The sequence below is a fragment of the Onthophagus taurus genome, chromosome 5 (genome assembly GCF_036711975.1).
Source record: "Onthophagus taurus isolate NC chromosome 5, IU_Otau_3.0, whole genome shotgun sequence".
Lineage (NCBI taxonomy): Eukaryota > Metazoa > Arthropoda > Insecta > Coleoptera > Scarabaeidae > Onthophagus > Onthophagus taurus.
Window position 1 is genome coordinate 12,463,176 of NC_091970.1, and position 14,765 is coordinate 12,477,940.

Sequence of the window (14,765 nt, forward strand, 5' to 3'; positions counted from 1 at the left end):
GAGTCATTATGTAGAAAAGTAGCTGATCTATTAACAAAAATCTATTTTATTTTTTTCGCTTTAACATCCTGTATCTCAGTAAGGAGCAGACTAAGACCCATTATTGTTAATGAAAATATTATTATTTTGGCCTCCTGAACGTACATTTACAATTTGGCCCATTACTTATGAATCACCCTGTATAACACATCTCAATCACACGTTTGCACAATCGTTTTTCAGCCCAGCAACAAACTTTTCCCTTGTATTTCCGGCTACTTATCGGGGCAATATTTTGGTTATCTAGAAAGATAGCGAAAAACTAAACACACGGTTGGAAAGCTTGGTCTTTTCTATATCTTAAAAAACCATGTTTTCGTCCGCCGATATATTAATAATAAGAACAGAAAAAAATAGGAAACGACACAGGTTCGGTTCGGTTCGGTTTAAGATAGAGAAAAGACCAAGCTTTCCAACCGTGTACTTAGTTTTTCGCTATCTTTCTAGATAACGAAGAATGGGTCCTAGAAGTAGGTGGAAATATAAAGGAAAAAGTTTGTTGGTGAGCGGTTTGTTGCTACCGTCTCGCCGGTGAAAATGTTAGTTTTTGCTCAATATGTTTTTTCTCAATATTCTATCAGATTTTCGTCGTTCTGTAAATACAGGTCTGATAAATAAATTTTCAAATTTACTGCGTAACGAAAATCTTGTAGCGCAAGTTCAAAAGAAAGACGAAGTTGTGAAAATTGTTCTGCCAAAGCTAGACCCCACTCAAAATGTACTGCGTGCAATGTTTATTTATGTTGTAATGAAAGAAAGAACTGTTTTTCTGAATGTCATAATGTGATTTAGATAAAGCAAGTGTTACTTATTTTCTAACGTAATAAAAAATGTATTATTTTTATATTAGCAATAATAGCTTTGATTATATATATATATAGATTGTATATATAATCAAAGATAATAGTATACTGAAAATATATTTTAATACTTGACTGAAATTACTTGACGAGATTGCATATTTTGCTAAAATTGATTCCAAAGGCCTCTACTGAGTGTATTTTGATAACGTTTTAATTCTGTCACAAAGTTTCAAAATTTTTGATTTATTGGGACACAAAGGGTTAAACGGAAATCAAATGTTAAACCTTCAACACTTAACGAATTACATCGAAAGCTGTATTGAAGTAAATTCCAAAAATTTACTTGAAAACAAAATAATTTAAATCGTATAAAATTTAACGTAATTCTCATTAAAATAAAAATCTTCCAGCCGTTAAATGAGGTTAATGCGGTTAGATATAGATTACGAATTTCAACTTTACATTTAAATACAATAGTTTTAAATTAAACAGCTTAGTATTCAACTTGTTTTTCGTTAACATATAATACAATGACTCAATTCAACGCACTTTCATTAAAAGATTTAACCCGAACTAAAATTAATCTAAGCATATCTCAACGTGTACATGTGTTAGTACTAGTTCGATATTTACCGTGGAAGTTAGTATTAGAGTTGTGGAACACGTGGTTTGAGGATAATTGGAATCAACTGGGAACACATGAAAACTGTTACGATAATGTGGACGTAATAGACTTATTTAATTTTAAAATGAATCATATGATTCAATGCGCCCTATTTAGGAATATAGAAATTTTCAGGTAAATTAGAAATTAAAATATAGTCTATAAAGTTAAATGAAATTTTAATAATACTTTAGGGATGAACTTTTCAACCAAATAAATGAGAATGGATTAGTATGCGCGTGGATGACATACATTGAAACTAATCACGGACGTGTATGTGCGAATTGTTTTGAGATGTACGATTGGATTCTTATAATAGAAATGGATGTTTTAGAAAATAAAGATGAATTTAAACCAATTGAAAAGATCGTTAGATTAGAACATAATAGTATCAATAAGAATAAATTCGTAGATTTAGTGGAAAGTAAAATTATGTGGTGTGCGTTTTGCTTGAAACGTCCTAATTTTAAATTAAATTTAAAAGGATCAAGTTCCGAAGTGCTTCATAGATTTTTAGCTGAAGAATAGAAAATAAGAAATACTATTTTGAAATAAAAATATGCTTGGTTGCATATAAATTCAAGCAATTGTTTGATATTTCTAAATAACCCAAACTTCAATATCTTCTTATATCAAAAAAGTGAATTAAATATGAACTTTAAAGTTATATGTTTGAAATAATAATAGGTAAATCTTAATATACGTAGGGGATGGAAATTTAACAAATAAAACCAATTACATTCAGGCGACCAATTTAATCAGAATAAATTAAAATTCAAAATTAATATAAATATTAAACATACGTCTCCATATCTTAAAAAAAAAGCCCGTATCGAGGGGCGTGTAGCCCCTCGGGCACTTGTATTTTGGGACATAAATATCGATCTTAGCGTCCGCTAAAATTAAAGATAGAAATCAATTAAATCAATGAAATTAAACCCTTGTAGTGAGACTTACTTTTAAATGGGGAGATAATAGCCTTCTCATTTAAAACCCAAATTTTAAACCCAAAATTTAAACTAAACTTTAACAATTTAGAGCTCACCTCTGTAACTATTCATGTCTGAATCTTAACTGAAAATGCTGTAAAACGATATTTCACAAGGTTTTATGCAGGAAACCCTTATCAAATGTGGTTTCTTAAGGAAAAAAACTTGGTTTTACAGTTTTAGAAATTTTAAAATTATTAATGTACGATTTTTATTAAAACGATATTGCATAACGTTTTATGCAGGAAACCCTTATCAAATGTGGTTTCTTAAGGAAAAAAACTTGAGTGAAATTCCATAACACAAAGGTTTGAAAATTAAATTTTATTTAAAAAAATTCACATCGATATAAAGAAATTTTATGATATATCTTTATTTGATGTCCAAGAATTATGCGATGAATACTACTTCCTTTTCAACGAGGTAAACGTTGGGTGAGCGGTCCTTCGAAGTTCGAATTCGTAAAAAGCGCCTTTAATCGGCTGTCCACGAATGTCCTCCAATAAATATGAAATATCCCAGTTGGGCAAATATCCTTTACTAAACACATGTTTATATTTACTGATACGGACGGTATCTCCGTACACTGTGTTGGGAAGTTTATTCTCCACAAATTTCGAATTTATTTCAGATGGTTTCATTTTCGTAGTTGTATGTTTTGTACCACTCAAACCAACATACAACCGAATATGACCGACATGATCAAAGCCTTTGATAGCTTCACCGCGACATGTCAGAGTATATTTAGCACATTTGCGCAAAAACAGGCAGCAATTGACTCCCAAATTGCTTCAATCAACAGCAACCTAAATAACAACAGTAATAAATTCCCAAATCACCATTGCTATGCATACTGCATTTATCGTCGTAGCAGATCTCCATCTTCATCTTACCGAACATCTACAAGAAGCCCATCACGCGGATCTAATAAGATAGATAAGTGCAGATTATCACACTAAAATATGGCGATTGTGCCCGCAACTGCCAAGGTAAATGGTGCAAATTTTATTATTTAGTTATTTTGAGAATAAACCCAATTCAAAGAATTCCAAATTAAAAATCAATGAGTTAAATTCAAGACTATTTATTTATGACATTATAAATAACTTAAATTTTTTTATTGATTCGGGAGCAGAAATATCAGTTTTACCAGTTAACCTATTTCCGTTCAATAAACAAAACTCCACATTCGTTTTATCAGCAGCGAATGGATCAGTTATCAAAACATGTGGTAAGAAGTTACTAACAGTTAGCGCTGATTTCTTGGGCAAGTACAATACCTTAATAGATATTAAACATCAGCGAGTTATCGATTGTGAAACAAATCTTTTGGCAATAGGCACGTACTTCTTCTGCTCAACCACGCCTTTTCTCTATTGAAACAAAATTTACTCAAGTACTAAAAAATTTTCCAAATTTAACTTCTTCCCCCGATTTCTCCTTTCCTGTAAATCATCAAACAACACATAAGATAATAACTAACTCTCATTTGCATTTCAACCGGCCTCGAAGACTAGATTTCCGAAAACTTTTTATAGCTAAAGAAGCTGTCTATCATCTTCATCAGTAGCATCTCCTTTGCACATGGTCCCTAAAAAGGACTCCGGAGATTGGCGCCCTTGCGGAGACTATAGGCATCAATGAAGTTCTTATTGGCCTAACTTTCCTTTTTGTCTATTTAGATGATGTTTTAACAGCTAGTAAATCCAAAGATGAACACTTAGAACATCTATGAATTCTTTTTGAAAGATTATAGAACAGTTATAATATAAATATACAACCAAATAAATGTATATTTGGCGTTTTCTCATTAGACTTTTTAAGTTATACAGTATCAGACAAAAGGAATTCGACCTTCTCAGTCAAGAATAGACATCATATCCAAGTTTTCTCTACCAAAAACAGTAAAAGAATTGCAGCGTTTCTTAGGAATGTTAAATTTTTATCATCGTTTCATACCCAACCTATCAGATATCTTATTCCCACTACATAAACTTGCAAATAAATTATAACTTGAAAAAATCAAAAACATTATACTCTGGACAACAGAACTCTCTGGTCAATGTTCCACTTCTCTCACATTCTTCTCCAACAGGATCGTTTTCTCTATATACTGCTGCTTCAGAAACAGGAATAGGAGCTGTTCTTTCCCAAACTAACAATAGAACTACTTCACCAGTTCTTTTCCAAAAAAATGTCTAACAGCCAAATGAAGTATTCCATCTTTGACAGAGAACTCTTAGCTATGTATTTCGCGGTTAAACATTTCTTACAAGGAAACCAATTCAAAATTTTCACAGATCACAAACCCTTAATCACCGCGCTCTTTTCGAAAACAGAAAAAACTCCTAGTCAAACAAGATACATTAACTAAATAGTTGAGCTAACCTCTAAAATCTCTTACATTAAAGGAAAATGTAACACAGTGTCGGATACTTTATCAAGAATCACTATCGATTCTTTAACATCTATTTATCCCTCTGAACAAACAATTCAAGGAACGTTTTCAAGTTTAAAACCAGTACCCATTACCTTCCATTCAAAAATTAAACCTTTCATTCATAAAGATCTATTTGTTTCAGACTTTGTTTTATTAAAATTAAATCATGTTAAGCCTTCCCTTGCACCAATGTTTGAAGGCCCTTTTAAAGTTATTAAACGCTGTCAAAAAAACTTTGTTATTTTAAAAGATAACACAGAATTATCAGTTAGTATTGATCGATTATCGCCAGCCTTTATAGCTAACGATAAACTTGAAATTGCTTCCAATTAAAACGGAATTCCAAATAAATCTGTAAGAATGCGTTTTCAAAATTAAAATATTTATAACTACGTAATTTACATTTTATTGTTGACCTTATTTCTTCTTGGAAGGGGGAGTATTTGTAGCGTCATGTCCGCAAAGTCCATTCCCTAAATCGAACAAGATGCCACAATATATCTTTCCTATTTTCAAATAAAAATATATCTTGGCAACGAAAGTTTATGTCCAGAGGCAGAAAGAGGACGACCAACAAGGGAATGTTTTCCGAAGACTCGATGCGCCAGGCAGTTTTGACTGGTGGGATAAATGGGTATAAAATTTCACTCAGAGAAGCTGCTTTAGAATATAACGTCAAGTATCAGACGCTCTTTAGCTATGTAAAAAAAAGCACGAAAGAACCCAGATTTACCTATTCGTATGACTCTAAACTATAAATGTTGTTAACTTGCTCCAAAATGTGTTATGGAAAATGAACAAAAAATTTTCGAGTACTAGCCTACGAAATAGCGAAAATTAATAAAATAAAAATTCCAGGCTCTTCGGAAGATAACAAGAGAGCAGGTTAATTAATTGGCTGCAGGGATTTTTAAAACGTCAACCTCAAGTGAGCATTCGTCAACCAGAAGGTTACAGTATCTCGAGGGCAACATCATTCAATAAGCATAATGTATTTAGATTTTTCGACAACTTAGAAAAGGCTTACAGATGTTCCGACAAATTTGCTGATGGAAGACGTATATTTAATCTTAACGAAACAGGAACAACCACGGTACAAAAACCAAAGAAAATATTGGCTGAAAAAGGTCAAAAACAAGTTAGTGAGTATACGCAAGCGGAAACAGTTTGCCTCCAGCTATGATATTCCCCCGAAAACATTTTAAAATGGATATGATTGCCGGCGCTCCGCCCAGGTACATTACGTCTTGCCTGTATAAGTGGGTGGATGAGTTATGAAACATTTTATAAGTCACAACAGTTCCTCCAAAGATAACCCCAATATCCTTATTTATGACAACCACGAAAGTTATTTTATTAAGTTATTTTAACTAAAATAACTTATTTACTATTTTATTAAGTTGACAATTAAGACTTTGAACTTAGCCAAAGAAAATGGGGTCACTATAATCACCTTACCGCCTCATTGCAGTAATAAACTACAACCCCTTGATGTCTCTATGTTTTATTCCTTCAAGTCACATTATAATACAGCCATCGACTCTTGGTTGATACACCATCCTGGAACTCCAATGAGTATTTATAAAGTTGCAAGCTCTGTAGGCGTAGCTCATCAAAGAGTTATGACGCCGGCGAATATCATATCGGGATTCAAAAAAACCGGAATTTACCCATTCGAACGCATATTATGCGGAAAAAGAAACCAATAATAAAAAATTGTAACTTTAAGTTTTCGGTTGAAGATTCTGATAAAGTTGTGGTTTGGCCTCCGGCTTTAGATCCATCTACATTTGAGGAATTGGATCGAGATCCTATACTTGGTGACTTCGTCCTAGTAACATTCAAAACTAAAACAAAAGTATTTTATATCGGGCAAGTTGTTAATGAAAAAGGTATTGAAAACGATGTAGAAATAAATTTGTTGAGAAAAAGTTTGAAAGATGAGCGGCACTTCCTACCAAAACCCAGTTGTTTGAGAAAAATAAAAAGTCTCCAGCCATCTTTCAAATTTGAAGTAGATTTTACGTTAGTGAACTTGCGTTAAAAATTGATATTGTTTGATGTTGTTGTATATTCAACAAAATTCCGTTTTTGATTTGTGATAATGTGTTCTTAAATAAAAATTAAATACTATTTTTTGTATCACTGTGGCCCACCATCTCCTACTGCTATTTTATCATATCGAGCAAATATGAAATATGTAGTTAAACTTTAAAGTAATTTTCCTCGAAAATTTTCTTATGTAACCAATATTCATCTTTTATTATTGACTGTATACTAGATTTAGAAAAAAATCCTCTTTAAACAGCGAAATTCATCAAATTTTCATATTTTCGTATTTCCTCGATATTGACGCATCTGAGAGTAAAAATGAAAGAGAGCAATATTATTAAGAATAAAATTTGCTACAACTTTTGTTGGTAAAGTTTTATTGTAACATGCCCCGATTCTCAAATGTTATTAACAACTTGTAATACAAGGAAATTCATAAAATTTTCATATTTTAGCATTTTTCTCGATATCTATACATCTTGGGACAAAAGTGGAAGGGAACAATATTGTTAACAATAAGATATGCTACAACTTTTGTTGGAAAAGTTTTTTTGTGAAATGTTCTAAATCCCAACTGTTACTATTAGCAACTTATAAAACAACGAAATTCATAAAATTTTCATATTTTTCTCAATATTAATACATCTGACAGCAAAAGTGGAAAAGAGCAATATCAGTAAGAATAAAATTTGCTACAATATTTGTTGGTAAAGTTTTATTGTAACATGCCCCGATTCGCAAATGTTATCATTAACTTGTAATACAAGGAAATTCATAAAATTTTCATATTTTCGTATTTTTCTCGAAATCTATACATCTTGGGGCAAAAGTGAAACAGAACAATGTTGTTAATAATAAGATGTGCTACAACTTTTGTTGGAAAAGTTTTTTTATGAAATGCTCTAAATCCCGATTGTTTCAATTCGAATAGTTTTTCTATTACATTCCGTTTCATTTTATATTGTTCTGTTTTATCTTTTTTCTTATTAATATATATTTTTATGCTAAATTTAACGGGAATTTTATGAATTTCTTTTAAAATATACCAAACCCAAATTTACTGCTGTCCACTTTCAAGATGGTGCTGTTTCTAACTTAATAACAAAATAAACAACTTTATTTCAAAAACTTTTTATTTAGCATCTATTCAGATTCGATGACCTAAATCTAGATTAAATTTGCTACGAAATGGTATTTAAATCATTTTGATATCTCAATTATTTCTTTAAATACGGTCTTTTTTTAAGTTCGGAATAATTAAGTTCGCACATAGCTTTGCAATAATAGTAATGATAGTTATTTCAAAATTATGTTCACTCAATATTCTTCCATGTTGGGTTTTACGTAGTTCTAAATGTTTCCGGTTACCTTTTTGGCTTCATCTTTTATATATAAATATTTTCAGGGTCTTAAATCCAGATTAAATTTGCTACAAAAATTAATCTCAATTATTTTTTATTTACAAGAAAATAATAAATGACACTTTCATTTCTAAAGACTAAGAGTAAATCTGGTTTAACTCGTTCATTAATTTTTGGGTTGTTAATTTGATTTTTTTCTTGAATACAACTCTTATTTAGTTATTTTGGGAAAATGTTGTGTTGTTGTTGCGTTATGAAAATGCTGCTTTTATTGTTGTTTTAGTTTTGGTGGTGGTTGCGAGCAGCGTGGTGGAATTTCTTGTAGACGATATGGTGACGTTTAGCTGTATTGGCGTTGGGTGTTTTCAAAATTTTTAAAATAAACGAAAATATATTTATACTCTAATTTAATCAATACAGTTAGTTACCGTTTTGTACTTCCTGTAAGTAGTTAATAGCCTCAGTTATACTCTCATTGGTTGAATTATAAATTTTTTCCACTGAAAATGAAATTAACCTTAAAAATATTTACTACTGTTATTATTATTAGTTTTCTTTTCGGAGCGATAAATTCTTACCTGCCTCACGTTGACTATTCGTTAAATTTGCAGTAGTTAGAACTTCAACGATTTTTTCTGAAGCAAAATTGAAATACATAATTGTAATTGGTAAGAATAATTCAAAATTAATTAAAATTAGTTTTTTACATACTTAATAATACTAATACTCTATGAAGAAGAATTATTACAATCTCAGTTTTGCCAGGAGTTAAGTCCTCAACTGTATTCAGTGCTTTGTCTGAAAAAGAAATAAGTGTAACTTTTTGGTAAAAAAGTACTATTTTGTACTTACTAATATCTATAAGTAACACCTCTAGCGTAGGCAATAATAATTTTGTTGCTACTTCAACTTTTACAATGTCCACTACATAAAAAAATAATACGCATAAATATTGACTAAAGAATTATTTAATAAATTTACGAAATTATTACGTACCCAATTGTGAAACATTGCCATTGATATTCCCCACTAAAATGTAAATATAAAGATTTTAATTGTTTTTCAATAAAAAATGTTAAACATAATACTTACATACTAAAGTAATGTCATCAGTAGAACTTGCATTTTCGATTGGACTAGTAGAATTTTGGCCATCAATGATTTCTATGAAATAAATTACCAAAATGAAGAACAACAAAAAAAATCTTACCAAAAACGGCGAAACCAAAAAGGTAACCGAAAACACTTAAAACAACAAAAATAACTTTCATTTTAGTTGGTTTTTAATAAACAATTTACTTCCCAAACCAACCATTTTATACAAAACATCGAGCAAGAAAAATTTTAAGCGAAAACATTCCTGTTAAGTGCAAACCGATTACGAAAAAATGAAAATTGGTTTGTTTTTGCATTTCGCAAGCGACATCGCTTTCCTAATGGAAAACGAACATTTTTCAGTAAAAGCTTTTGCACGAAAGGCAAAATTCCATCGCCGCCTCCCATCTACCTTCGAGCGGGAGCGCCCGATTTTATAACATGAGCAACATGTCATAAATTTTATGATAAAAAGCTCAACTATCATGAATAATACTTATATATCGTATATATAATCTGTTTTTTATTTAAATCAATTGTCAAAGTGTCGTCAAGTTGGTATTGAAAGTAAAAGCGCATGTCGTGACTTTTACTTTAATTGTGTGCCACCACTGTCTATCAAATTTGCTAAGATTGATTAAAAAACAATTTTCATATAATTTTTTTGCTGCTAAATCTACCATAAAAATGTTAAGAAAGGGTGGAACGGGATGTCAACTGTCTAAACGCGAAAAAAACTCTATAATTAGGTATTGTGAAGAAGTACAGACGGAGACACCAAATACGAATTGAAAATATATACAGTGTGTCCCCGGATTGTGTCCCCGTAAGGTATAACACTAGTCTACAAAAAAAAAATCATAAAATGTACATTTGACGCCACTGTATTTTTCTTATGTAGTTTGGTCCCCTAAACTCAAAAATCACATTTAAAATTTTTTCTATGGATACGTTTTGGAGCTATGAATTTTTTTTTTTAGAGGTACTTTGACTATTTGCAGCATATCTCGAGTTAGAGATGACCGATGTGGTGGTGCTATTCATCAAATTAAAGAGTATTGTATAGCCAATAAATGGTATTAATGCTTATTCCAATCGGTTCGGTAGTTTTAAACTAATGGCCCATAATATGTGAAAAAAGAATTTTTTTTAGACAAAATGTGAACCAAAAATTCATTCAATATCCGTGTAGAGTCGCAGAAAAATTCTTTTTTACTTTCTATGTAAAGTTTGCTCTTTTTAGAAGACAATAAGGTACACAGGATGAGAATCGGTGGAGAAATTACCAAAAATTATGATCTTCTATATGTGAGAGCACAGCTTTTTCTTGTACAAGAAATTCCGCGCAAGTGTACCGTTAGAAATTTTTAGGTTTCATGTTTCATACGTTTCTGAGATTTTACGTATAGGAGCTATTCTATTCATCCCAATCTTTCGATTTAAAATAATTTCAAGATGGCTGCCACATCCAGTGTACCGGAAGTAGCCTACAACTTCGTTATTTTAAACGGAATACTGCAATTTTTATTGGATATTTGAATTGAAAAACGGTTTTTTTAATCAAAAATCACATAAACTCACTTAAACACCTTGGAGAGCCGCAAAAATTTCGTCTTATTTTTTACATAAGGTTTGTACTTTTACAATAGGAAGATGCCCAGGTTTTCCTGTTTCTATATTTTTCGGTATTCCTAACGTATATTGCCGTTTTACTCAGTGAATTAAGTTTACTTGAAAAAGGATATTTGAGGTATCAGTGCATTTTATTATTCTTGGAAAACTATCGGTTTTAGAACAAAGGTTCTTCGCACACAGGTTTGTCCCATCTTTTTTTACCTACTTGAACAATATTAAAATAAATACGTTTCTCGTGGACAAATGAAAAGGTTTTTTCCCGGAATGTTAAGAAAAAAGTGAGCATCATAAAAACCCCCACTGTACCGTGAGGGAAGGTTTCGTGGAGACTAAGATTGCTAAAGTTATTCATTCGAGTTCCATATTCAGCGTTAAACAGTTGTTCACAAATTGTATCGTATAATATAGTTTAATTGCATGCTTGATTATAAAATGAGTAAAAGACAACGAATTTTTGAGTGTGAAAACGACCCCCTTAATTTCTGTTATGTGTGTGGTGAATATGTCGTCAAGAAAAACATACGTAAATTTACTAATTCGGTACAAGAAAATTATCTCCAATATTTTGGAATACCAGCTGAGAATCTTCAAGAACAATGGACACCAAGTTTTTTATGTATTAATTGTCATATAAATCTTAGTGGATGGGCCTCCGGCGCGCCAGGGTATGTATTTCATGTTAAAAATACTTTATAATTTATAACTTTTTTTAACGTTAGGCGGTACATGAAATTTGGCGTACCAATGATTTGGAAAGAACCACTTTGTCATACAACCGACTACTACTTTTGCCTAAGTAAACAAACCGGAATTGGGAAAAATATGCGATGGGTTTATGCAAATGTACCATCTATCACGTTTCCAGTTCCGCATTCAGATACATTTCCCATCCCCAACTGCCCTGATTTATCTCAGTCCCAAACTTCCGTTATATCTCAGTCCTCAAGTACTGATACGTCAGATTTCCGAAGTGATTTAACTGAATGTCAAGGACAGCATGAACAGCATCTTCTAACACAGGAAGAACTGAATGATTGGGTGAGAGACTTGGAGCTTTCAAAGGAGAAAGCAGAATTACATGCATCCCGTATGAAGCAATATCACTTTTTGGATACGAGTGTTAAAGTAACATATTACAGAGACCGTGACAGGCCTTACACAAAGTATTATACGTCAACTGATAACATATGCTTTTGCAAAGACATTCCCGGTTTGTTCGAGGAGCTTGGCCAGCCTTATAATGCACACGAGTGGCGGTTATTTATTGATAGCAATAAAAGTAGTTTGAAAGCAGTTCTCTTGCATAATGGAAATGAAAAACCATCAATTCCGATCGCGCATGCTATAAATACCAAAGAATCGTACGAAACAATGGTTAAACTAGTAAAATCTCTTAATTACGAAGACCATGACTGGAAAGTTTGTGCCGATTTAAAAGTCACAGGCATGTTATGTGGTTTACAAAGGGGCTACACGAAATATTGTTGTTTCCTTTGTTTTTGGGACAGCCGCGCAAGGGAACACCATTATAAGAGGAAGCAATGGCCTGAAAGAAAAAGCCACACCCTCGGCGAGGGCAACATTAAATACTTGCCTCTTATTAAAAAAGAAAACATCCTTCTACCGCCATTACATATTAAACTTGGACTCTTCAAGAATTTTGTGAAAGCGCTGGATATAGAAGGCCAAGCGTTTGCTTATTTAAGAACCTTATTTGAAAATCTTTCATTCGCAAAAATCAAGGAAGGTCCACAAATAAAAAAACTTTTAAAAGATGACAAATTTCAAACCTATTTATCATCCGTTGAAGCTGCAGCCTGGAATTCGTTTCAGTTAATTGTTTCTGATTTTCTTGGAAACAATAAAAGCCCGAATTACGAGACAATTGTTGAAAATTTGCTTCAGAATTATGCAAAAATGGGTATAGATCATTATTATTATTATTCCGGGTATCCGTAAAGTACCGGCATCCCTGCAGGTTCCGAGTTAAGAGACATTTTGATTCAGAATAAAAAAACAATGAAGGAATGACACGTTTTTTATTCTGAATTTAATTTCGATGTACATTTCAAAAGCTATGGGGATGCAGGCAGTTTACAAATACACGTTATTTCATTATTTTCAGTTATACGTTTAATTTTATTTTAATTTTTTCCAACAGGTGTAAATATGTCTCTAAAAATTCATTTTTTACACTCACACTTAAATTTCTTCCCGGAGAATCTTGGTGACGTAAGTGACGAACATGGCGAAAGATTCCACCAACAAATGAAGAACATTGAGCGGCGTTATCAGGGAAATTGGGATGAAAGAATGATGGGAGACTATATCTGGTTCCTCATAAGAGAGACGGATTCTCAAAGAAACAGAAGGCAAAGCGGGGGGCAAACTTATTTCTAAGACTTGTGCATACTATTTTATAAATACCTAAGTGTTACAATCAAAATAAACTGAATGAAGAACTGTATTTCCTGCTTTTTGAGAAAAATTACAGAAACAGGAAAAGCTGGATGTTGGCACTCACAAATGATCATAATTTCGATATTTCTCTATAGGCTTTGGTCGTAAATACTGTCTTCCTATTGTAAAAGTACAAACTGTATGTAAAAAATAAGACGAAATTTTTGCGTTTCCCTTTTTGCGAGTGAATTTTGTATTGTCATTTTTGATTAAAAAAACCGTTTTTCAATTCAAATATCCAATAAAAATTGCAGCATTCCGTTTAAAATAACGAAGTTGTAGGCTACTTCCGGTACACTAGATGTGGCAGCTATCTTGAAATTATTTTAAATCGTAAGATTGGGATGAATATCTCCTACACGTAAAATCTCAGAAACGTATGAACATGAAACCTAAAAATTTCTAACGGTCTAGTTGAGCGGAATTTTTTGTACAAGAAAAAGCTGTGCTCTCACATATAGAAGATCATAATTTTTGGTAATTTCTCCACCGATTCTCATCCTGCGTACCTTATTGTCTTCTAAAAAGAGCAAACTTTACATAGAAAGTAAAAAAGAATTTTTCTGCGACTCTACACGGATATTGAATGAATTTTTGGTTCACATTTTGTCTAAAAAAAATTCTTTTTTCACATATTATGGGCCATTAGTTTAAAACTACCGAACCGATTGGAATAAGCATTAATACCATTTATTGGCTATACAATACTCTTTAATTTGATGAATAGCACCACCACATCGGTCATCTCTAACTCGAGATATGCTGCAAATAGTCAAAGTACCTCTAAAAAAAAAAAAATTCATAGCTCCAAAACGTATCCATAGAAAAAATTTTAAATGTGATTTTTGAGTTTAGGGGACCAAACTACATAAGAAAAATACAGTGGCGTCAAATGTACATTTTATGATTTTTTTTTTGTAGACTAGTGTTATACCTTACGGGGACACAATCCGGGGACACACTGTATATATTTTAAATTCGTATTTGGTGTCTCCGTCTGTACTTCTTCACAACACCTAATTATAGAGTTTTTTTCGCGTTTAGACAATTGACATCCCGTTCCACCCTTTCTTAACATTTTTATGGTAGATTTAGCAGCAAAAAAATTATATGAAAATTGTTTTTTAATCAATCTTAACAAATTTGATAGACAGTGGTGGCACACAATTAAAGTAAAAGTCACGACATGCGCTTTTACTTTCAATACCAACTTGACGACACTTTGAC

At 31.9% G+C, this 14,765-nt stretch overlaps 2 protein-coding genes and 2 long non-coding RNA genes across 6 annotated transcripts; 2 read left to right on the forward strand and 2 right to left on the reverse strand.

The window, feature by feature from the left end:
* Positions 1–1,349: 1,349 nt before the first annotated feature.
* Positions 1,350–2,089, forward strand: LOC139429725 (uncharacterized). The gene is made up of 2 exons (XR_011640280.1): positions 1,350–1,641; positions 1,701–2,089. It is a non-coding gene; the product is annotated as an uncharacterized lncRNA (long non-coding RNA).
* Positions 2,090–2,246: 157 nt separating this feature from the next.
* LOC111424661 (uncharacterized) lies at positions 2,247–2,583 on the reverse strand. The gene is made up of 2 exons (XR_002707633.2): positions 2,464–2,583; positions 2,247–2,402 (listed from the first exon to the last, which is right to left on the reverse strand). It is a non-coding gene; the product is annotated as an uncharacterized lncRNA (long non-coding RNA).
* A 5,842-nt stretch (positions 2,584–8,425) lies between these two features.
* LOC111424635 (uncharacterized) lies at positions 8,426–9,769 on the reverse strand. 3 transcript variants are annotated; one of them, XM_071195728.1, is made up of 8 exons: positions 9,559–9,768; positions 9,441–9,512; positions 9,345–9,377; positions 9,201–9,272; positions 9,060–9,146; positions 8,927–8,983; positions 8,777–8,848; positions 8,426–8,710 (listed from the first exon to the last, which is right to left on the reverse strand). In XM_071195728.1, the coding sequence occupies exons 1-8, from the start codon at positions 9,617–9,619 to the stop codon at positions 8,628–8,630; spliced, it is 537 nt and encodes a 178-aa protein (XP_071051829.1). In that variant the 5' UTR covers positions 9,620–9,768; the 3' UTR covers positions 8,426–8,627. The 3 variants fall into 3 exon arrangements, with proteins under 3 accessions (XP_071051829.1, XP_022914012.1, XP_071051830.1); XM_023058244.2 differs by having other exon boundaries at positions 8,426–8,692; positions 9,559–9,763; XM_071195729.1 differs by lacking the exon at positions 8,426–8,710 and having other exon boundaries at positions 8,777–8,865; positions 9,559–9,769.
* Positions 9,770–10,259: 490 nt separating this feature from the next.
* Positions 10,260–13,545, forward strand: LOC111413849 (uncharacterized). Its single transcript, XM_023044967.2, has 2 exons — positions 10,260–12,999; positions 13,240–13,545. Exons 1-2 carry the CDS (start codon positions 11,805–11,807, stop codon positions 13,476–13,478), a joined length of 1,434 nt encoding a protein of 477 aa, XP_022900735.2. The 5' UTR covers positions 10,260–11,804; the 3' UTR covers positions 13,479–13,545.
* Positions 13,546–14,765: the final 1,220 nt, after the last annotated feature.

Excerpts from the sequence above, each read along its gene's own strand:
- LOC111424635 (XM_071195728.1), bottom strand. The coding sequence starts at position 9,619 with ATGAAAGTTATTTTTGTTGTTTTAAGTGTTTTCGGTTACCTTTTTGGT. Across the intron at positions 9,378-9,440 it reads TGATGACATTACTTTAGTAT|TGGGGAATATCAATGGCAAT; the intron begins GTAAGTATTATG and ends TTTACATTTTAG. Across the intron at positions 9,147-9,200 it reads GGTGTTACTTATAGATATTA|ACAAAGCACTGAATACAGTT; the intron begins GTAAGTACAAAA and ends TTTCTTTTTCAG.
- LOC111413849 (XM_023044967.2), top strand. The coding sequence starts at position 11,805 with ATGAAATTTGGCGTACCAATGATTTGGAAAGAACCACTTTGTCATACA. Across the intron at positions 13,000-13,239 it reads TCAGAATTATGCAAAAATGG|GTGTAAATATGTCTCTAAAA; the intron begins GTATAGATCATT and ends TTTTTCCAACAG.